Genomic DNA, 24,784 nt, shown 5'->3' on the forward strand with positions numbered 1-24,784 from the left:
CTGGTAAATTTATGATTATGTGTTTATGTGTTGGAACTATGTTAAAACCTAATTTTATATGAGTAGATGTGGGATGAGAAGTTGTATAAATTTGGTAAAACTTAACAATCAAAAGTAGTATCACTTTAAATTAGATGCTTTAGAAGGATACTCATTTGTTTTTATCATATTATAATTGTTGACATTGCTCAATATTTTTTGCTGTCTCCTTTTGGAATTGCTTTCAGAGCCAGTGGTAGAATGCATGTGACCATCAGAATGCCCTGGAAGGTAGAGACTATTCTCTTGACCTTGTATTCCTGGCTCCTAGCCCAGGGATAGATACCTTCAGCCCCTTGATAAATTTCTGTTTATCTTCAATGAAAGAATGGTCGCCAACTTTTTTCTTTTTTTTATTTGAGGTTGATTTAATTTTAGAAAGCCTTCAAAATCTTCCTAAGATGTATCTGATGAATAAGTAGGTAATTAGACTGAGCACTCCATTAGGGGTTTAAGAAAAAAAAGAAAGACACATGCCTCTAATGCAATGAGACTTACTTTCTTGTGCATGCAGCTCATAGCTGGCTGGTGAGGGCAGTTACAAAAGCAGAGATTCAAAATGTTTGGAACAATGGCAGCATTATTGGAATGAGGTATATTTTGTCCCAAGTGACTTCTTTGACTGGAACAACACTATTGAAATGTAAAATTTGGTATGTCTGTTGAACAGTTAGTCTCATTGCTTTATGATTATAACTGAGTATTCGCCACATAGGTTACAAGCCTAAACAGTATCAGTTTGTGACAGGTAGTAAAGAAATGGCTATGAAGATACAGTGTGTAGAATCATACTTACCAGAAGTTGACTGGGTCTTTTGTCCTTGATGTTGTTTATACTTCATTTTATTTAATTCTTATATCAGCCCTGTCGAGGGTTAGCTTACAAATTAGAAAACGAAGTCTCATGTGAGTTGCCTTTTCTAGCATAAATAATAGTCAACAATTTTGTAATTTATACAGTTCTTTATGGAAGCTTAGCTCTATTTAATTAATATGTTATCTAATGAAAACATTTTCTTTCACTAGTCCAGCTTTTCCCATTTGATCCCATGGTTATGTAGTTATTTTTCTTAGTCTTTTAGAATAAAAGCACAAGTTGGCATGATGGCACATGCCTAGAATCCCAGCACGTGGGAGGCTGAGGCATGAGGATTGTGAGTTCAAGGCTAGCTTGGGCTATGTGGTGAGACCCTGTCTCAACAAATAAAAGAACAACCCCCCGCCCCCAATCACAGATCCTCAACAGGAAGAAAAATACTTGTGTATATCATGCTTATACCACTGTTGGTACAGATGACAATTATTAATACTTGTGCTGTCACTAGACATTTGTTTGAGTGGTGGTGATGTTTACTACTGCTAGCCAGTAAGGTTTTGAAAGTTCCCAACCTAAAAATAGTCATTAGAGAACTGGATACATGGATTGTTTGGACTCTTGATCTTCAGGGAAGAAGGGATCAGGATAGAGATGAGGTTCCCAAGGCAGCTCCGGTGGCCTCTATCTGGCTTTTGTAACTTTCTACTCTGTTGAGACAAATGAGGGGCCCTTTCCTACCCTGGGGAGTTGGCAGTGTGGTGGAGGTAGTGGGGTGCTTTTTCTTTCACTGTCCCTTTGCCCTCTTTTTGTACTCAACCCTGTGCCCTGGTATGAGTGGCTCCAGCAAAAATGGGATACTTCCTACTGTAGGTGTTTATATTGGGGAACATTTGATAATACAGCTTTGACATTGTTATCAGTCACTAAAAATTTTTGCAGAATAGTGATTTTAAAAAAAACCAACGTATGCTCTTAGACTAAATACACACACACACACACACACACACACACACACACACACAGGGTCACGCACCATATAATGAGATTTTTGTCAGCAACAGGCCATGTATATGACTACCTTGGAGTTGAAAAATTTCTCTCCTAGAGAGGTATTAAACTCTTAAAGTCGTAATAGAATGTGTTACTTAGGTTTTAGTGATGTTGACAGAAACAAACCTACTGTGCTCCCAGTTGTGTGAATGCACAGCATTACAGTTACCTTCTGTGCAGAGTACGTGATAGTGGTAAGGAGCGACTATGTTCCTGATGTTCCTCGTTTAGGTATTTACTGTAATATGTATTAGTTTTTTTTTTTTATTCACTGTACTTTATTGTATTCTTTATTTTTTTGAGATGAGGTTTTGCTATGTTGCCCAGGCTGGCCTTCAACTCTTGGGCTCAAGTGATTGTTCCTCTTCAACTTCCTGAGTAGCTGGGACTACAGGCCCAGGACACTTTTTCCAGCTGCTCCACTATGCTTTTTATCATTACACAAAAAGTTCACTGTAAAACAGTGTGGTATGTTACTCCTGCAGCAGTGTCTCATCTCATGTTTACTGTGTCTCTTCAGTATATCATTTTTTTCTTGTTTGATTTAATCTTGTGTTATTTTGTTCACTGTGGCCCTAAGAGCAATAGGTTATTTTATATTTATAGATAGATACAAAGCACACACAAATATAGTCTGGATATGTAGCAGGCTATATACCAATTTAGATTTGCTTAAATACACCCTGTGATCATACAATGAAAAAAATTGCCTAATGTATTATTTCTTGGAGTATGTCTGTTACTAAGGGATGCATGACTGCATGTGAAAAACAAACCTGTATAATCAGATGAGTGAAGTTGCTGATAAGATATCCTTTATTTTCAGTCCAAGTTAGGTTATAACTTTCTCTTTTATATTAGATGTGTGTGATTTTCTTTAGTATCTCGTATGTATGTTCAGAGCAAAGTTACTTATGAGCTATTATTTTATTTTTGGTGTTTTGTCATAGATTTAGTTGCTCTTCTTTTGGTGAAAAGCTACTATTTTGTACTTTGAAAATCTTTTCCATATATGCTGACTTAGCTGTTAACCTTTTGAGAGGTTAGCACCAAATGTGTTTATATATCTATCATTAAGTTAGTTACCTATTTATTTACTTATTTATTTATTTTTTCGGTGCTAGGGACCGAACTCAGGGCCTTGCACTTGCCAGGCAAATGCTCTTCCACTGAGCTAAATCCCCAACCCCTAGGTTAGTTACCTATTTAAATAACTGTTTTTAAGTGATTATTTAAATTGACTATTATCTAAATTAAGGGTGGTCCTTAAAGTAGCAAAACTCAGATTAACAAGCTAAATTCTTAGTGAATAAAACAACTGTTTTTGCTTTTATTGCTACTATAATATGCTTTGCTGTGTTTGCACTATACTTTTTAGGGTTTTTTACACACATTCTGTTAGATGAAGCTGCCCAAGCCATGGAGTGTGAGACCATTATGCCTCTAGCATTAGCAACTAAAAATACTCGGATTGTTTTGGCTGGTGATCACATGCAGGTAAGTGTCCTTTCAGTCATTGTGTGTTTGATATTGTATTTTCTAAAACATCCTATTGTTATTGGAGTCCCAGAGCAGAAGCCCAGCTCTAGGGGTCCTAATAAGCTAGATTCTGTCACTCATCCCAAAGGAAAACAGGTTGCACTGGCAGAGTGGCTCAGGTGGTAAGAGCACATGCCTAGCAAGCAAGAGGCCCTGAGTTCAAACCCCAGTTCTGCCTAAACCCCCAACCCCTCCCCCCAAAAAAAAAAAATCCAGAGGAAAACAGGTGGAGAAATTGATGGTGAAACAGGAAAAGGAGTTTTGCTTTAGTGTGGCTACAGTGGGAGACAGGTCTGTGGGGGTGTTGTGGCAGCCTTGAGTTTGTAAGGGGAAACAAGCAAGGCTAGTGTTGAGGAGTTTGTATAGCATACAGAGTCTTACTGGTGTCAAGGAAGTTGCTGTTGCTCTGGGGCAGCTTCATTTCCATCCCAGGATGTGATCTGAAAGAGGCGCCTTGTTGGATATGTATCTATCAGACCTAGGACTCTGGAACTTACGATAGACTAAGAGAAAGGGCAGGTCAGAGAGAGACAAAATGGAGAGTTAAGTTAATAACTGAACCTTTCTCAGTATGAAATTGTGCTGTATATTACAGTTGAAGAACTCTTTAAGTATTTTTGTACTAATTGTGAAAGATACTGATATTTCTGAAGAAAAATGATTATTCCATAATTTTTTCCTTCTTTGTGTAGTCAATGTGGAATGAGCAAGAGTGTTATCAGTGTTATAATTGTATGTTTATTAATTTGAAGTTTATTTCTGTACAGTATGAATATGTGATTCTTACCTTTTTTTCCTTCCCTCTCGTGCTGGGGATTGAGCCAGGCCCCACATACACTAGGCAAGCTCTGTGCCTCTAAGCTACATCCCCAACCTTCTTTCTTTTTTTTCTTTGGTTTACTAGGAATTGAATTCAAGGCCTCTTGTTTGCTAGGCAAGTGCTCTACTGCTTGATCCATGCCCTCAAATAAGATTTAAAAGATCTTTCCTATAATCCCCCAGCTCCTGTCTCTTAATACCTGTTTTCATGAAGGGTTAATATTTTGATGTCTCAAGAAACAAAGAGCTTAATTAAAAATTATAGTCAAAATTTCAAAGAATATGTCACGTTTTATATTATTTGAATGCCTATGTATAAGAAAGAAAAACATGATTTTTCTATTAAGGTATCTGTTTTACAAAGTGGCAATATGCAGTTCTTCCTCTTTTGCCACAGTTGATTAAGATCGCACCTACATAGTATTAGAGCTGTCAAGACATCCAAGAAAGAACTGAATGTAGATGAACAAAGTGTTTTTGTTCCTGTGCCTAAAGTAGCTTAATTTTGTTCTTTAGCAATAAAAGGTATAACCTAGAATGGCACCTTATACTTTCTGAGATCAGGAGGGTTGTTTTGTTAATTGTTAAAAATATTTTTTATGGCCAGGCATGGTGGTTCATGCCTGTAATCCCAGCTACATGGGAGGCATATGTAGGAGGATTATGTAGGTATGAGGGTAGTTAACCAAGACCGGCCTTGGGCAAAAGTGAGACCCTATCTGAAAAATAAAGGTTGGGGGCATGGCTCAAGTGGTGCAGTGCTTGAGCCCTTAGTTCAAACCCCAGTTCCACATACACACAAAAAAAAGGCCTTTTGACCCATGAGCGAGCAAGGGAGCAAGCTATCTTTGTCTGTCTATCTGTCTATGTATCTATCTATCTATTGAAGCATGGTCTTACTATGTGCATTGCTTGAAGCCTTTAGTTCAAACCCCATTTTCACACATACAATAAAAAAGACCTTTTTGATCCATGAGCTAGCTGTCCATCTGTCTGTCTGTTCGTCCATCCATCCATCCATCTATCCATCTATCTATCGAGACAGGGTCTTGCTTTGTAGCTCCAGCTGGCCTGGAGCTCGATTGTTCTACCTTTGCCTCCTGAGTGTTGGGGTTATCTTTGTGTTCTACCATGCCTGGCCTGAGCTCACGGTTTTTATGCAGTTTTGCACCCCTGACGTTGCCGAAGAAGTTATTTATCATTGTGTTTCATGAGCCCGTTATTAACATATGTATAGAAACTCTAGGTTAGCATTGGTATATTGCAATGAAAATTTAGAGATTTTAGTTTTTTGTAATAGCAAAATGGTTCATAGAAAATAATGATTTTGCTTACTCTAGCATTTAGTGTGTGAAGTTTAATTTGGCATATGAGTTTTATCATAGTTTTTTAATAAAGTAGGTTAAAATTACTATTCATATGTTTAGTTAAATTTTCTCTGTATGTTTGTCTGTTACAGCTCAGTCCTTTTGTTTACAGCGAATTTGCCAGGGAAAGAAACCTTCATGTTTCATTACTTGATCGACTTTATGAGCATTACCCTGCAGAGTTTCCATGCAGGATCCTCCTGTGTGAGAACTACCGCTCCCATGAAGCTATCATCAAGTAGGTGTGAACTGTCCTCTCTGCACTGTCTGTGGCATGTGACTAGGGACAGGCCATTCCCTGCAGAGTGAGTTTTTAGAAGACTTGTCTTAAATACAGTATATATCTATAAAAGGGAGCACATCCTAAGTGACAGCTCAGTGACTAGTCACAGCCTGATGGAGCACAAGCACGGCCAGCATCTGCCTGAAGAAACGGAACATTGCTTGCACTGCAGAAGCCCCTCTTTGCTCCTTTCCAGTCATTGCTCTCACCAGAAACTTAAACTTGTTATGTCAGTCATATGGAAGCCATTGTTAGGTGTCTCTGGAAGCAGTTGGATAGATAAAATCTTATTAATATCTCAAATACGATTCTTCTTTCATTGTTTCCAGTCATTTGCTGCAGTCAAGTCTAGACGTTGTCTTCCTCAGTAAAGCCTATTCATGGTATTGTTGAAGACTTGAATGTCCTGCAGTCATGTGCATTGTTTCACTGTGTGTGTCCAGTGACATGCATGTCATGTGTCACTTAGTGACAGGATACATTCTGAGCAGTGTGTCATTAGGAGTTCTGTCATTGTGTGAACAATACAGAGTGTACTTACACAACCTAAACAGCATAGGATATTCTCTTATCTTGGCTTTTTGATACATTCAGGAGATGCAGTTAAACATGAGATAGCTGAGGCTGCTGCCCAGGTAATGCAGCAATACTGCTATTCAGTAAACTTTTTTTTATAAGTAGAGGAGTACCCTCTGAAATGATAAGAAATACAGTAAATAGATTAGGTAGTAAAAGTCATTATCATTATCAAGTACAGTTTACTGTACATAATTGTTATGTGCTGTATTTTTATGTAATTGGCAGCACAGTAAGTTTGTTTACACCAGCATCACCACAAACACGTAAGTAATGCGTTGTGCTACACTGTTACAGAATGGGTCTTCTGCTAGAAGATTTTCAGTTGCATTATGATCGAAAATGAGGTCCATTATTGACCAAGAATTTGTTTTGTTGTGTGGCACATGATCCACAGAAGTAGAAGTATGTATTAAAGAAAACATGCTGGCTAACAAATAATTTGTCTTGTTTTGGTGGGACTGGGTTTGAATTCAGGGCTTCCCGTTTGCAAATCAGGCTCTACCACTTGAGCCACACCTCCAGTCCTTTTTGCTCTAGTTATTTTGGAGGTGGGGTCTTGAAAATTATTTGTTCAGGCTGGCTTTGATCCGCGATCCTCTCCACCTTAGCCTCCCAAGTAGCTACGATTATAGGTGTGAGCAGCCACTGGTGCCTCACTAGCAAAGGTCTCAAGTAGTGTGGAACTGTCATAAATTCTTTTTTTTTCTGTATTTTGAGTTCATATCTTAGCAGTATTGATTCATTTAACAATGATATTCCAGGAGCCTTCTCCATTGATGCTATCATTATTATCGTTATTGCTATCATTGTTTTTGAAGAAATTATTGGCATCATAAGTATTCCATGTTTGAGCCTGGGAATAGCTTGGTGGTAGAGAGCTTGCCTAGCATGTGCAAAGCCTTGGGTTCAATCTCAAGCACCAGAAGAAAACAAACACAAAAATCCCCAGAATATTGGTTGGTAAGTGTTTTCACTTTTGGACAAAAATTAGCTAAGTTGTGGCCAGAAGGCAATATTATTAGAGTAGAGTGATTTTTGTGTGTGGGGAGTGTGAAATTAATCTTTGTGATAGATTGCTCTTTTTTTTTCTCCTTTTCTTTCTCTACAGTTATACCTCTGAGCTTTTCTATGAGGGTAAACTAATGGCCAGTGGAAAGCAACCAGCACACAAGGATTTCTATCCACTAACTTTCTTTACAGCACGAGGGGAAGATGTGCAAGAAAAAAATAGCACAGCTTTTTATAACAATGCAGAGGTACTTTAGTTCTTTTTGCAAATTGTTAACAGTTTCTCAATCACATGGTATAGTTTTACTGAACATTCATTTAAAATTTTGGGATGGCATTTTATTGTGTATTAATTTCATTTATAAGGAAATGGTGTGTAAAATTTTTTCTCATTGATTAATTAAGGTAAACCTCCTATTGGAAACAAAAACTTTGATTTACTTTTTGTTTTAATAATAAAACACAAAACACATGTTTTTATTTTTTTTAAAAAGCCAGTAATCATCTGCCAATAATGATGTATTGGCAGACATCTAAAGTACACTGATTAAATTTTATTGTGCATACTCAAAAGAGCAATTTTAGTGAGTAAGGCTTGACTTGCAGAATCCTGTGCACCAGAGACCACACAGTCCAAGATGTTGGTGCTGCTGCCCATCACGTGCTCCAGCTTACATAGTTCTCTCTAGTTTCTGGCTTTCAGGGAGAATGTGAGTAGTATGAAGGGAAGATCAGGCAGCAGATAAAACTCATGGTGAAGTATTTAGGGGCCAGCAAGCAGAAACCTGTGGTTAAGATTCTGGCTGTCAAATGGGACTTGAAGAAACCTGAAGGAGGCCAAAATGCATGGTTCTCATTAGGGAAATGGTTCTTGTTCTTTCATCTCTACAGTCCTTACTCATTTTGTTTACAGAGTAATGGCTTTTATTTATTATGTAATAGTAACTCATCTATCTCTTTAAAAATTGATCAGAGGGCTATATTTAGGAGCCAGTACAAGAAATCACCAGTACCGCTTGAGAAAATTTTAGCCTAAAGCCAAGAAACTTGACATTTTCCTTAGTCTGTGTCATTTAATTTTAGGAAAAGATAAACTTTTCTTTAAATGTTTTTGTGGTCAGATGGAAAACCACTGGCCTGGAAATGAACCATGGTAGGGGGTAGGAGGGCTTCAGGGAATGGCAAAAAGGGCCTAAAATCCAGAAGGCTTGGTGGTCCTGCTCGTGGCACCAGGATCATAGCTGAGCCCTAATTAGCATCCTCAGGTAGGGTTGATGTTTGCCAGGGGCCCTATTTCTCTTCACACTGATATGGTATATTTATCTGGGATAAATAAAGTGCATTGTCCTGGATTGTCAGTTTTATTCAACAATATTTTGGAAAGATATCTTTTCATATTAAGAAAACACAAAGATCAGCAAAGCCTGGTGTTGTACATCTGTTATCCCAGTGCTCAGGATGTAGAGGAAGGAAAATTACGAGTTTGAGGCTGACCTGAGCTACATAGAGACCCTGTTTCCAAACAAATAAAAGGCTGCAAATAAACTTGTCTTTAAATATTAAACACATAATGTTAGAGAGATTTCAAATGACTCTGGCCTTTCCCAGAGCATGATTGTTCATTTGTTTTGGTCCTTTGAGCCACTGCAGCCCAAAGTTTTGAGGCACACTGCCCCTGTCTTTCTATGGGGGTCCAAATTGGAACCTAGTTCACTGCAGCCAAATACCACTGTAGAAATTTTGAATTTTTGAATGCTAGTTAGGCTTATTTGGATGCTAAAACATTTTCAGAAGCGCTGGGCTTTTCTGGATGGTATTTCCCTTAAAGTTGACGTTCAGTCTGTTTTGTGTTAACAGAGCAAACAGAGCAAGAAGCACCACTAGTTGCACTGATAAGGGAAAAGAGATCTGTTCTTTTATAGAGATTCTGATTAAAATTTAGGAGGGCACTGCAGAATGGTTTAAATTCTACTTTTACGAAAGTAAAGTAGTCTAACATGGAGTTGCCATCAAACTTGAATTTAAAGCAGAGGTTGCGATTACAAGTAAAATTAAAGAATCTGGAGCTGAAGGAATACTTGTAGCATTTTTTTTTTTTTGACTGGGTATAACTCTCCTTTGTTTAGGGAATTTTTAAAAAATTTTATATCATGTGCTCAAAGTGGTAAAATAAGAAATAGGTTTTTTTTTTGAGCAAAAGAGCAGAAGTGTATTAAGCAGAGAGGAAAAGAGAAGAAAATGGGAGGAGGGGTCTCAGAAAGGCTGAACCCAGAGAAAAGAATCATGATTCTGAATTTGTGTCCTACAAATAATAAAATGATGATGAACTTATATACTAAGCACTAAGCCATAAATGATTTTTTTAAATTTATTTATTTTGTTGTGAGATTTGTCATCCTCAGAGTGCTAGGATTACAGGTGTGCTTCACCACACCTGGTTAAGATGTATTTCTTTCTCTTGGGTGGGATTAAGGTTTGAACTCAGGGCTTCATGCTTGCAAAACAGGTGCTTTATTGCTTGAGCCGCTCCTCCAGTCCATTTCGCTCTGGTTATTTTGGAGATGGGGTTCTTGTGAATTATTTGCTTGGGGTGGCCTTGAACCATGATCCTCCTGATGTCAGCCTCCCAAGTGGCAAGGATGACAGGAGTGAGCCACCAGTGCCCAGCTAAGATACATTTCTTAACCTTTTGAAATTCAATGTGAAGGAACAAGCTATAGAAACAAATAATCATAAGATAGAATGATAAGTATTAAGTAGAGAAGATGTTGTACAGCTATGGAAAACCAACCCACTGCGTATGATGGATCCTGAAGCAAAGAGGATGACCTGATTTTTGCATCATCGTTTTTGAATCTGTTGTTATTTTGTATATGCATTTATAACTGTTGTATCTTGGTGAGTTGACTTTATTATAATAAAATGTCCCGTTTTATACTTAGTAACGTTTATTTTGTTGTTTTAAAGTAGAAGTGTCTAATATTAGGGTAATCATTCCAGCTCATTTATTGTTGTCATTTGTATGGTATATCTTATTTCATCTTTTTATTTCTGGTCTTTTTATACCTTCCAATCTAAAGTGCAGTGTATCTTCTCTAGACAGTATATTTTTGGATCTGTTTGTTTGGTTTTAAAAATCTACTCTCTAAAAAAACAAAAAAAATAACAAAAAAATAAAAAAAACAAAAAAAAATAAAAACAAACAAACAAACAAAAAAAATCTACTCTGAAGCTGGGTGCCAGCGGCTCACAACTGTAATCCTAGTTACTCAGGCGGTAGAGATCAGGAGGCTCATGGTTCGAAGCCAGACTGGGCAAATAGTTTGCGAGATCCTGTCTCAAAAAACCCTTCACAAAAAAGGGCTGTTGGAGTGGCTCAAGGTGAAGACCCTGAGTTCCTACCTCAGCACCACAAAAAAAACAAAAACAGAAAAAAACTACTCTGAAATTCTTTGCCTTTTGACTGGATTGTTTATCTCATCCACATTTAATGTTAATCTGATTCATATATTTTCCTCTGGCTTTTTTCTATATTTTATATTAAGTACATATTTTCTAAAGTCACACTTTAAATTATTTACTATGCACATTTAGTTGTTCAATTAGTGGTTTCTCTAATATATATATCTTAATTTATTAGGATCTACTTCACATTTATATTAACTTTAACGTCAGTGACATGTGGAAACTTTACTCCTACATAGTGCTGTTTCTTCCTTCCCTTTTTGTGTTATTATCACACATATAACAACCTGAATAATACATTGTTATAATTGTTGCTTTATATAGTTTTATGTATTTAAAAAATTCCCAAAGAAGAAAGGGTGACAAATATGTGTTTACATTTCTGATTCTCTTCACTTTTCTTTGTGGTTTCGAGTGATACCATTTGGTGTCACTTTCTACCTGTCTTTGTGTTTTTATTGCCATACATGATCCATTTCTATACAATTTATACTATTTTATGCAATTACTCTTTAAATCAGTTAATAGGAGAAAGGAAAAGAATATACTGTTACATTGTGTAATATTGTTACTCACATAATAACTTACTAAGCAGCACTCTGTATGGATTTGAATTACTATTAGGTAACAATTGCTTTTAGTCTGAAGGACTGCCTTTATTATTTCTACTATGGTGAGTCTTCTAGTAAGGAATTCTCTCAGAATTTGTTTTACCTAGGAATGTCTTTATTTTGCTGGATATAAGACTATTGGTTGGGTTTTTTCTTTGAGCATATTGAATATATTTTCCCACTGCTTTTGGCTTCCATTGTTTCTGATAAGAAGTCATATGTTAATCTTAGGGGGACTCTCTTTTGTCAGTTATGCATTGTTTTTCTCTTGCTGGTTTTGAGATTTTATTTCTGTCTTTGATTTCTGACATTTTGACTATGATTTGTCTAGGTGGGCATCCAGGAGTACTTATCCCTCTTGAGGTCATTGAGCTTAGATGTGTAGATCAATGTTTTTCATCAGTTATAAAAACTTCTTGGGCATCATTTCTTTGGACTTCCCCCCCCCCCTTGGTGGTACTGGGGTTTGATCTCAGGGCCTCACAATTAGTAGGCAGGTGCTCTGCCACTTAAGCCACATCCCCCCAGCCTTCTTTTGCTTTACTTGTTTCTTTTAGATAACGTCTCATATTTTTGCTCAGGGCCAGCCTCAGGCTTTGCTCCTCCTATCTGTGGCCTCCTACACAGTTGGGACCACAGGTACCCATCACTACACTCAGCTTATTGAGAAGATAGGGTCTCCTGAACTTTTTGCTCAGGCTGTCTTTGAACTAACTGCGTTTCTTCCAACCTCTGCCTCCTGAGCAGCTGAGATTATACATGTGAGTACCATGCTTAGACTTTCTTAGGCATTTTTAATACCATTTTTGTCTCCACTGTCTTTTAGTTTTCTCTTTACATGTATGTTGGTGAACTTAATGGAGCCTCTTTGTTCACCTTCACCTTTTTTTTTTTTTTTTTTGTAGTGAAAGTAATAGCAAAGTTTGTTAGAAAAGGAATATACTTTCAATAGACTGAAAGCTAGTTGTCTCAAAGGAGGTCGAGAACAAGAATGATCTCTTACTGCTCTTCAGATAATATCTGTTTATCTTCATGTTGCCTTATTCATGCCGTGTCAAACTTTTCATTGCAGTTATTTTACCTTCCAACTCCTCGGGGGCATAACTTGTTCCAGAGCTTTGCCACTTTCTAAGGCTTTTGCTTACCCTGCCCTGGGAAGAACTTAATAGAGCAGTTGCTGGGGAAGGATCTGGAACTTACTCCTCACTGGCTGTACCATCAGCATCCACCCTAGGACGAGAGCTGTGTGTGAATGAGTGAGTGTGTGTTAGGGAGAGGGAGGGAGGGAGAGAGAGAATGAATGAGAGAGAGAGAGAGAGAGAGATACCGAGATCTATGCTGTCATCTAGCTGCTGCTACCAATATAGATCTTCTGTAACCCAGATTAGGGGACATTGGGATCTACTGATGTTTACTGGCTGCTGATTCTATGCAGTATAGGTGGTGGTTATTATTTGTTTGTTTGTTTGTTTAATTTTGTCCTGGGAAGCTGGGATGGATGGAAACTGTCAATGTGGCTGCTAAACCCATTGCAGTACAGAGTTGTGTAGAAAAGGGGGACTACTCTTCTTCATGCATTGTACCTCTCAGATCTTCTCTGTGTAGCAGCAGATGGGGATAGGGGAACAGGCTTTGCCTACCTACTGCCACCTTCTCAGTATAGGCCTTCTGCAGCATGGAGTTGTGGAAAACAGCAGCTGCCAGAACCACCTGGAATAGCTACTTCATCCCAGAGAGCTGGGGGAGATGGAAATTGCCTGGATGGAAATCAGCCACTGAACCAGTTCTGTAAGATAGGGCTGTGAGGGGTGGGAGCAGTGCCTAACAACTTGAAACCTCAGCTCTAACTGTTCTCACTGAGATTCTGTAGTTTTTCTTGAGTACATGCTTCTCACTTTCTTGTAAGTTTTTACCAATCTCCAGAGTCTTTTTAAAATTTCAACCAGCTTCTCATGCCACCATTCTGAATGTAGGCATTTTGATTATAGTTTTACACTGCCTAGAATACAGGGGTGTGAAGAGAGGGACAAAACAGAGAAATGGATATGTGTTGTTCAGTGGTAGGAGCTTTGTTGGAGGAGGGGAGTGCAATAGAGGTGTTTCCCAAGTTTAATTTACCCCCACTTCTAACCACATGGGTAAAGACAGTGGGTTTTTTGTTGTTGTTTGCTTTTTGTTTTTATTCCTTATTGCAGGTGAGTCAGCTGCACCCTTCTTGTTTCTTGTGGTGAAACTACCAACCCACTTTTAGTCCACTTTGCTCCTTGGCCAGTCTGTACTTCAGGCTTCTTCAGGCTCCTTGGCCAGTCTATACATTTGATGCACTTGCTGTTGTATCATTATAAAAATAGGGCTACTGTATTCTTATCTTTATTGTTCATTGAGTTTGTATCTGTAAGTGGGAACTGCTTCTTAGCCAGTAATCCCCAAGGTCTTGAAAAGATAAAAGCTGTCAAATTTTACTAAGTGTATTTAACATTGTAAATTTAAATAGATGTCATTAAGAAATAGTAAATAAATAATTTAAAAGACATTTTCTAAAATTTCTCCTTCTGCTATCTATATGCCTCTGGAGTCTTGCCAGACCCTGGATTAAGCTTATTATATATAATATATATTTAATATAAATGATATTATATGATGTATATTTTATTTATGCATCAAAATAAAATTAAGACTATTTTCCATAAAATCACTGATCTCTTAGAGGGCATGGAACATGCTTTTATTAGTCTTTATATCCCCACTTTGCCAGACATTGGAACTGATAATTCACTGAGTTAAAATATAAGATAGGTCAATCTGGGCTAGGATGTGGCTCAAGGGTAGAGTGCTGTCCTTACACGTGAGACCCTTGGCTTAATCGCCAGTACCACACAAAGAAAAAGAAACCAGAGTCCTGTAAATAGGGTCAAAAATACTCTGCTCTGTAAACTGTGGAGTTAATGAAATGGCCTGGCGGAACTTGTGCTTCAGGAAGGCAGTAACTACTGAAAGTCTGTCTTTCTGATAGAAATTTGCCCTAGTCCCTCCTGTGGTTTGGTGTTAACTGATGGCTGTTGGCTGATCCTCTTAGTTCCATCAGTGGGGGAGGAGGCAGTGCCAGAGCTTGTCCTGCTGGGCCTCAGTACACTGATGATAGGGATCTTCTGATTGGCTGGCTTCATTGGCCTGATCTGGACAGAATGGACTGAGAAGCCCTGGGAAGGTAGGGACTTACTCCCCTGCTTTCCCTAGGTTTCATGATCCTTTCCTTCTTCTCTTCCCTATGCAGGAACTTAAACTTTCCACTTAAGAATGGGGGCTGGATGAAGGATGAAGGATGAGGTCAACTGCTAATTACATTGTCTGTGATTTTTGGGTTTTCATTGGTTGCATTATTAGAGAATTTTAGTGTTTGAAATGTGAATAAAAATTTATTTTTTCTCACTGTATGTTCACATCAGCAAAACATTATTTCCACTTAGAGGTAGGTTTTTTAATGATACCTGCTAAAATGGAATTCTTTGTAAATCTATTTCAGTTGCTGTATTCTCTGTCCACATACCAGTGATAACTTCAGTGTGTGTGTTTAAAGGTATTTGAAGTGGTGGAGCGTGTCGAAGAGTTAAGAAGGAAGTGGCCAGTTGCGTGGGGGAAGTTAGATGATGGCAGTATTGGTGTGGTAACTCCGTATGCTGATCAAGTATTTAGGATCCGTGCTGAGCTTCGAAAAAAGAGATTATCTGATGTTAATGTAGAACGGGTGCTAAATGTTCAAGGTAAGAATTAAGCAGAATAAATTACTCAAATGTTTGTGTTTTAAAGTGTGTTCTCTTAAAAGATACTCAATTTTTACGTGATTTTACATCACTTTTCTGGACCAGGGACTATATATCCATTTCATACCAACCTCTTGAATGCCAAATTTTGCAGTTAAATTTATTTGCATGCTTATTAACATTTTATATCCAAATAAAAGAAGTATTTACAAATTGGCTTTTCCCACAGTCATAGTTGTATGATGTCACATGATAAGTAAGCCCTCGTTACAGTCATAATAGCATTCAGCATGTGCTGGTTTCAGACTGCCTTTGAGGACTAATTTCCTCACACAGATTTTATGTGTCCATTTCCCTCAGTGAGTAGTGATCAGCAACTCTTTTAATTTGTGTTCATGTAATTATTTACTATAAAATTTGTACTTTTACATATATGAAGTAACTGATACAAGCGCTAGAAAAAGGTTTCCTGGTATGATATACAAAAGTAAGACTTCCCCAATACATGGGAAACAAATAGCTCCACTTTCCTACATGTTGTCCAGATCATGAGGAATTGTGAATTTTTTAGGAGAAGATTAGAAGTAAACTAGAAATCACCCAGAGGAGATTTAATGACAGCAGTCTACAAACTATTGAGAGAGAGTCAGGAATGATTGAAAGAACTGGCATTGTGTGGCCCAGAAGAATATTGAGAGACTTGTCATAGAATGAATAGAAAAGTTACTGTAAGAACATAAGAAAAAAATGTCAAATAAATCAGACTCCATATCATTGCTTTGTGGAATCAGCTATGTCTGCTTCTATTGGCTGGAGGCCTGGTAACCCAGCTTCAAGGAAGGATCCTTGTGTTGGGTGGGAACTTGGGCTCCATAATTGCAAAGGTAGGTACCAGAAGTCACATTTTAAAAGTTCTGTTAGTGTGGTAAAATGATTGCAACATCAAATTTGCCATTTTAACCACTTCGTGTGCAGTTGAGTGGGTACAGTACAGCCACATGTGTGCATAGCAGTCATCACTGTCCTGTCCATTCCTGTCCATTCATCTTACCAAACTGAAGCTCTGTGCTCTAAACAGTAGCTCCCCAGTCTTCCTCCTTCCCCTGATCCCTGGTCACTATTCTGTTTGTATGGCAATAACTATTTTAGCAACTTTGTATAAATGGAGTCATATAGTACACAGTTCAGTATCCTTATTCAAAATACTTGGGATCAGAAATGTTTCAGGTCTTAGAGCTGTTGTATTTTCTTCTTTTATGATTTATATTGTCATAATTATAAAATAATAAATTATTCGCTTAACATAATATCTTCAAGGTTCATCCTTATTGTTGCATGTGTCAGAATTTTATGCCTTTTTAAGGCTGAATAATTCATTGGGTGGAAATTATTATTTTTAGGCAGTATTGGGGTTTGAACTCAGGGCCTTGTGTTTGCTAGGCAGGTACTGTACCACTTGAGCCCTGCCTTCATTCATCCAGCCTGTCAGTGTATGTACATAACAAGTGCCCACTGACACTCGGGTTACACCTTTTGGCTATTGTGAATAATGCCACTATGAAACACTGTGAAAATTCCTCTACAAGACCTTGCTTTCAGTTCCTTTGGGCATATACCCAGAATTGGTGGATCATATATGGTAATTCCATGTGTAGAGTTTTTGAGGAACTGCCACACTGTTTTCCAGAATAGCTGAACAATTTAACTTTCTTACCAACAGTGCACAAGCATTTCAATTTCTGTACATCCTCACCAGCATGTTATTTAGCAAGTATATTTTAAAAATGCAGTGTTTTTATTGTATTGTTGATTCAGAATGACAGTCTAAACACTTTTTCTCTTCAAATTTTTCTTTTGTAGGAAAGCAGTTCCGAGTTTTGTTTCTTAGCACGGTTCGTACAAGACATACTTGTAAACATAAACAGACACCAATTAAAAAGAAAGAGCAACTTCTGGAAGATTCCACAGAGGATTTAGATTATGGTTTTTTATCTAATTATAAACTTCTCAATACTGCCATCACAAGAGCACAGTCCCTGGTGGCTGTGGTGGGTGATCCCATTGCTCTGTGCTCTATTGGGAGATGCAGGTAATTATATGTTACTTCCTAAGACATTAAAAGGGAAAATGTGAAGTAATGGGTATCCTTATATATGTATTTATTTGTACAACCTTATGGCTAATTAAAATCAACGGTATTATTATCTGATATTCAGTGGTAATGCAGAGGTCTTTGTGGGTCTATTTGTGATATGCATAATTGTGTATTTGTTCAGCAGTTGTAACAGATACTTCCTGAGTGCCTTTTATATTTTAAGCATCTTCTAGCCACTGGAAAATAGATCAGTGAATAAAACAGACAAAAATGTCTGTCCTTGTGGGGCTTACATTTTATTGGGTAGAAGAGGAAGACTGACAACAAAGTCAGATAACAGTATTGTGTAGTATTTTATCTGGTAAGTTAACGGGGAAAAAATAGAACATGAAGTGCAATTAGGAGCGATGGGTGTGAGGTGGACTGGTTTTTGATCACAAATGGTGGGGTCAGAGGATGCCTATCTGAGAGGGTGACTTGGAAGTGAGCTAGGGTAAAAGTGGTCTAGGAAGAGGGAGCAGGTAGAGCGAGGGGCTTGAGGGCTTGTTTTGTTTTGTTTTTTTTTGTGCATGTATGTATCTTTGGTGGTTATTAAATTTTGTATTGCATGCTGCCTTCTTTTTTCCCCTTGTTCCTTTAGTTCTATTTTTTGATGAATTTCCTTCTGTAATTATTTTTTTTTTTTTTTCGTTGTAAAGAATTTTGCGTATCTGGTTAAAATTTAAATATCTTAAAGGGGTTAAAAATGGTCACTAATTGTCTTTGGACACCATTGTTAGCATTCATTAGACTATGGTTAAAATATAAATAAAAAAGTCCTTCATATATTTGTTACTTTTATTAATAAGAATTTAAACTGTAGAAACCAGTACCAAAGATTTGCATTTTGCAGTATTGAAAAACTGTGTTAACAATTTTTTTTAAATAGCAATTGAAAAGGAATTTATAATATTTTTGTATGAAAAAGAAAAAAATATGCTAGGGAATTTTCTTTTTTGAGATAGGATTTTGCTATGTATCCCAGACTGCACACTGGAATGCATATGTAGACAGGCTAGCCTTGAACTTGTGATCTTTCTGTCTCAGCTTCCTGAGAGTACTGGGATTATACACATGCACAACCATGACAGGCTATATATTTTATAGGTAGAATACTAACTTTCTCACTAAGTTTAGAATAGTAAAAAGAGGTGTAGATTGTCTTGAACCTGCAGTGGGTAATTGTTTGATTTCTTTTTTTTCTGGCAGCATAAGGGTTTGAACTGTCTCACACTTGCTAGGCAGGTGCTCTTACTGTTTGAGCCACTCCACCATCTCTTGTTTGATTTCTTAAAGTTAAAACAGACACAGCTCTTAGGAAAGGACTCTATAATTCATGTTTTCTGTTGCAGTATAGATAAGATAGCATTTTATTGTCTGCTTTTGTGTTTTAGAAAGAAAAAACATTCTCTGGGAAAGGAGACAATTTGGGACCTTTAAGAATAAACTGCATGTATTTGAATTTAAGACCTCAAAGAAGTTAATATCCTCTACAGGGGAGTAGTAGAGGAATCAAGTAGAGCTTTAATTTATGGTTGCATTAGGAAAAATAACCAGAAAAAGCTATTTTTAAAAAATAGAACTTGAAGGATTCATAACTTACCTATAAACAGTTCTGTTGTAACATGACTTTAATTCATAATTGAAAAATTAATTACCACTCATTTGTAGCCACTAATAACAAAACTTGAGAAAGAAGTTATTAACTCCAAGTTATAAATGAATAGAACAAAGCATGTTAAGGAGTCTTATCAGCTTGGCTCCCATTCTGAGAATTTTATTTTAGTTACTTTAGTATCCATTCAAAGTGTATTTAGTTAGAGTGTTGCCATTGTATTTTAACATTGTGTTTCTGTTTATAATTTGAATACAGTTGTATTAAAATTGATTATATTACAACACACATAGAATGGGATACTCTTGGGGGCAAATTTGTGGAGGTGCATTGTTGCTGGGCTCCCCTTGTAAGTAATTCCAAATGTCTACCAGCGTGAATATTTTTTTTGTTTGTCAGCCTGAATACTTTTAAAAGAAACCATTACTCCTTCCTAGAGAGCCCTACTATACTGTTAATTGCATGAGATCTGACATAAACTGTTACTTTCTCAGAGCAAGTAGGTCAAGAATTCAGGAAGACTGCTCTCAGAGTTGCCCAGGGCTACTTCTTAACTTGAAGCTAGGTCCGCTGCTTGCTTATTTCTAACTGCAAAGCTGGGGTATGCCAAGGACTGAGAATAATTTATGTGCTAAGCAGAATATTTCCAGGGGAATAATGAATTGTGTGTGGGGGGAGATCATATATTCTGTAGCTAACTGGTAATGTTGATTATCTTTTTTTGTTGTTGGTGATTATACCTGTTTTATTTGGGTACTTTAATCTTGGTTCTAGCCCAGTAGTTGATAGTTGGCTTTAAATTAGGTAACTTCATTAGAAGTTATTCTCACAGTATAAGTAAATCTAGAGGATATAATGTGATTCTGGAACCTTGTAAAAATGGAGCAGTGAATTCTTTGTAGTTTGAGTTCTCAGTTTTCCCACTCATCTTTCAATCACTGTTTACAAAAAGTTAACATAATATTCCCAGCTATCAATCAAGTTTTTCAGAAGTGATTACTGTGTATATTATACCAGTTTAGAAGTCAGTCAGTGTTCATTTTTGTTTTATTTTTAAGCAGAATTTTTCTATTAGCCTGAACTAAATGTGGTGAACTTCTCCCTCCTTCACTGGCAAACATTGATGCAGTGGCTGCTGTTTATTGACAGCCTTCTCTCTACCAGGTGCTGGCTTATATGCTTTGCACACAGGGCCTCATTCAGTCATCCTAACAACCCTGCAATGTACCTGTTTTATCCACATTTTAAATGTTCAGCCTGATTCAAAGAGTTTAAATAATTGCCCAGGGTCATGGAGCTATTATGTGGTTCACCAAACAGCTGTCAGATTGACTTCAAAACTCAGGCCCTTCTCGCAGGGTTGCCTGCCTTTCCCAGGAAGTGATAAATGTGCATGACAGATCTGTGCTGCATGGGGGAGGCAGGAATGGAGGGCAGTGACACAAGGAGAGTATTTCCCCACATTACTGTATTTGGAGACGCCTTTCCTTTAGCTGGATTCTTCATTAGCACATTTCACATTTACCTGGTGAAGTAGAAACATTTCACATATGTGTAGAGATGTGCCTGTGTGCACACAGGATCACACATACTATAATCCAAGGACCTCAAGTGATTGATTGATTGATTTTTATTCAATTTATTTTTTCAGGTTTTTTTTTTGGTGATCCTAGAAGTGAGGTTAACATAAAATCAAAATCAAACCTTGTGTTCATGTTTTTGTTCAGTGATTAAAAGTAAGGTCATGCTCTTTAAAATACCTGATGTAGAAATCACAATGTAGAGATATACTTGGGTTCTCTAACCAACATTATTTTTTAAAAAACTTAATAATATGTTAATGTTGTAGGGAGGTGCTGAGACTTGGTGAAGCCTGTAGATATCCGTAGTGGTAAAGTTTTATCTTCGTTATGAATGTAGTTCAAATACTCTGCTGGATGGTATGTTCTGAGAAATGCGTTGTTAGTTCGTTTCATCATGCACACATCAGAGTATACTTATATAGACTAGTACAACTATGACATCACTAGGTGATACTGTCTATGGAGCCACTGTTTTATATGCCTTCAGTTTACCAAAGTTATTATGCAGAGCATGACTGTGTATGTATATATAAGTATGTCTAGATGTACACATTTTCTATAAATTGAGGTACCATCAGTTTTGATAACCTTACTTGTTTCATGGATAACAAAATACATCATTCTGTATTAGCATTGATGGTAGTGCATTGGCCGTCTTACTTCCATTGATGAGCCATAATTACTTGTGAGCCTGTTTTGTATGTATCATACTACTAGGCATGACTGTAGTTGGAGCATCAAATTTCTGAAGCCTTGTGATTTGGTAGAAAGATTATACTTACATTATAATCAGATTGTTATTGAGTGGAGTTTGAAGTTACGTTTAGATTCTTACATTTATTACTGTGATCTCAGCCACTGAAATTGTAACCCGATCTTCTAAATTTTTTCTGTAGGAAGTTTTGGGAGCGGTTTATTGCTCTGTGTCATGAAAATCACAGCCTACATGGGATCACATTTGAGCAGATCAAGGCTCAGTTAGAGGCTTTAGAACTAAAGAAGACTTATGTGTTGAATCCACTGGCTCCTGAATTTATCCCCCGGGCTCTAAGGCTACAACATTCAGGAAATAGCAACAGGCAGCAGCAATCACCACCCAAGGTAAAGCCTCTGTTAATTAAATTGAAGAGGTTAGAGGGCGAGAGTAGCATGTCAGTGTCAAAGGCTTATTGGGCTGCAAGTTACTTTAAGAATTGAAAGTGAAGGTTACATTTGGTTGCATTCTAGCAAATAAGCAAGGAGCTTTTCTAGATTTGGACAGGTAAGTGGAGAACACAGTGTAGTATTTAACGATGCTTAATGTTATAATCATCCTCAAAAGCTTTTTATACCCCAGAACTTCTGATATAACTTCCCAGTCCTCCTTACCAATAGACTTACAGCTAAAATGTGAGTAACACAAAATGATTTAAAAGAGTGTCCTCACCACATATTATTTACAAGGATTATGTTATGGCAACTACGAAAATAGTTCTAGGCCTGGGGCAGTGGCTCATGGCTGTAATCCTAGCTACTGAGGAGGTGGAGATCCCAGCCCAGACAAAAAATTCTAGAGACTCCCAATCTCAACCAATATAAAATTGGGTGTGGTGGTATGTGTCTCTCACCCCAGCTACACCAGAAGCAAAAACAGGAGGATTGTGATCCAGGCTGTCCTGGGCATAAATGGGACACATGATTTAAAATAATTCAAAGGGCTTGGGGTGTGACTCAGGAGGTAGCATGCCTGCTTGGCAAGTGCCAGACCCTGTTTTGAAACCTCAGTACTGCCAAAAAATAAAAGGGAAAGAATTCTGATATTTTATCAATGACCCATTCATTTCAATTGTTGCTCCACATAGAAAATTCAGCTGACTTCTTGAAAATTAAATTATCTTGACTTATTTTTATTGTGTAAAAGTCCAGTCAGAGGAAGTGGAAGTGGAGGATCAAGGCCATTTCTACTTCTGTGCCATAATTTTGGGCAGGCAGCTGGCTTATTTGCTAGAGTCCCTGAATAAAATTCTGGCATTTAGCATCATGAAAAGAATATTCTGAGAAGGGCATGTGTAATATTTGCTCTAGGTTTTTTGTGCATTTATAGCCCTCACTATGGTATCAAACTTACTTAACTCATAAATTACAAGTGTGTATATGTGAGCTTTATTATACCTAATGTGTAAGCAATGGTTTAATATTTTGAAAGTTTTTTTTTAAAGCTACATACATAGGTTTTAAGTCAAGAACTACTTTCTGTGTTAATAATACACAGTTGTTTATTAGTTTATTAGAGACGTATCTAATGTACAATAATGCTTCAGTGATTGGTATTTTTAGAAGATTAAGCATTCTGCATAAAGGAGTGTCAGATATTGTGATAGGTGCTAAGAGGCATAGGTAAACTAATTAGCCCCCTGTGGCAGGTGTTGGAGGAGGCAGATGATGAAGGCCAGAGGAATCAGATGGATTCAGGGTGGTTTCCACCTTGGAGATCTTGTTCAGGAGTTTATTGAGTGAATGGAGATACTGGGGGGTTGGGGGAAATGTAAAATCTGGATTAGGGCCAAGAGTATTATTTATGGCCCGAGCTTCTGTGCCTAGAGCAATAACTGACTTCGAATAGATGCTTAGAAGTATAAGTGAAACTTAAGAAAGAATGCCATGTTAGTTAAACACCTGAGATAGTCAACCTTCTGCAGAGTAAAGGTTTATTTTGGCTCACACTTCCAGAGGTTTCAGTCTGTGAACAGTTGACCCTTTGGTTTGGGCTTATGGGCTGCTCATCATGGTGGAAGTGTGTAACAGAGAAAAACTCATCGCCGGAGAGCAAAAGAGAAAAAAGAAAGAAGAGGGTGTTGGGTCTCATAGTCCTTCCATGGTGACACCCTCAATGACCTGAAGGTCTCCTACTAGCCTCCCTTCCCCCCTTCTAATGGGTCCACTATCTGACAAAAGTTCTAGCCATCACATAAGACTTCTGAGGGGACATTTCAGATCCAAATTATAGCAAGCTTTTCAAAAGATGGAGAGAATAGGGGCAATGTCTATAGGGACATGTCTATACCTAGCAAGTCTTTTGGGGTATGTGAAAGTAGGGAACCCAGGTAGACATGTTTTTTTGAGACAGGGTGTTGCTATACAGCTCAGGTTAACTCAAACTCATCCTCCTGCCTCAGCTTTAATAGTGCTAGAAGAGCTGAGGGTGTGGCTCAGAAAAAGAAGGAGTGTAAAAGAGAAAACTTTGGAAAAGATATGTATAGAAAATGTAAATAAAAGGAAAATAAGTCATGATATTCATATCTAAAGTGATAGGATTACAGGTGTGTACCACCATACCCGCCTGAACTTCCTAATTTTATTGTTGTTTATTTAAAATGTTGCAAAAATCATTATATCCCTACATATTCTTCAATAGCATAGAGTAGCTCTAATACAGTAAACTTTTGTTACTTTATTGAGCAATATAAGCATGAATTAATATACCGTTGATGAAGCTAGGTTCAAGCCATTGATGCCAAATATGTACTGACTGTAAGACCCCCTCAAGTTTGCTTTTGTTTGAAAAGTAGAGAATATATGTTGAATTTGCTTGTTTTTCCAAAACCATAAACTCTACTTTTACTGACCACCTAGAGCCTAGTCCATTTGTTGTACATAGTGGGTTTTCAATAGGTATGTGATAAACAGTGGTCATGGTGTCCAGGTGTATAGTGTGACTCTATCTTAGAGTCTCTCAGGGAGAAGGCCAAAGCAACCATACACGCACAAAACCTTCTCTGATCCAGTTACTTCTGTGTCACTGGTACGTACACCAAAGTGAATCATAGGTTATCTTTATCACCATATCTTTCTCCCTCCCCCGACCCCCAGCATTTTATTTCACTTCCATTAAATCGTTTTGTGACGTTCCAATTTGTTTTGAAATATTTCTTTATTTAACTTACTCTTGGGGAAATTTTTTTTTTTTTTATGGTGCTTTCCCCTATACTTTTATTTATTTTTTTTTTTTTCATTTTTCTTTTATTATTCATATGTGCATACAAGGATTGGTTCATTTCTCCCCACTGCCCCCACCCCCTCCCTTACCACCCACTCCGCCCCCTCCCTCTTCCCCCCCCCTCAATACCCAGCAGAA

At 37.5% G+C, this 24,784-nt stretch overlaps 1 protein-coding gene and 1 non-coding gene across 9 annotated transcripts in view; both read left to right on the top strand.

The window, feature by feature from the left end:
- The window catches only part of Helz (helicase with zinc finger), a 149,496-nt gene that overhangs the window by 72,832 nt on the left and 51,880 nt on the right, over positions 1 to 24,784 (top strand). For all 8 annotated transcript variants that reach the window (XM_074045481.1, XM_074045483.1, XM_074045479.1 and 5 more), the window contains 6 exons: positions 3,285 to 3,403; positions 5,724 to 5,869; positions 7,602 to 7,749; positions 15,155 to 15,338; positions 17,199 to 17,427; positions 21,567 to 21,771. In XM_074045481.1, coding sequence (XP_073901582.1) covers positions 3,285 to 3,403; positions 5,724 to 5,869; positions 7,602 to 7,749; positions 15,155 to 15,338; positions 17,199 to 17,427; positions 21,567 to 21,771 — 1,031 coding nt within the window. The remainder of the gene's footprint in view (positions 1 to 3,284; positions 3,404 to 5,723; positions 5,870 to 7,601; positions 7,750 to 15,154; positions 15,339 to 17,198; positions 17,428 to 21,566; positions 21,772 to 24,784) is intronic.
- Positions 3,550 to 3,623, top strand: Trnaa-agc (transfer RNA alanine (anticodon AGC)). Its single transcript has one exon. It is a non-coding gene; the product is annotated as a tRNA-Ala (tRNA).

Source organism: Castor canadensis, chromosome 11 (assembly GCF_047511655.1).
Source record: "Castor canadensis chromosome 11, mCasCan1.hap1v2, whole genome shotgun sequence".
Taxonomy (NCBI): domain Eukaryota; kingdom Metazoa; phylum Chordata; class Mammalia; order Rodentia; family Castoridae; genus Castor; species Castor canadensis.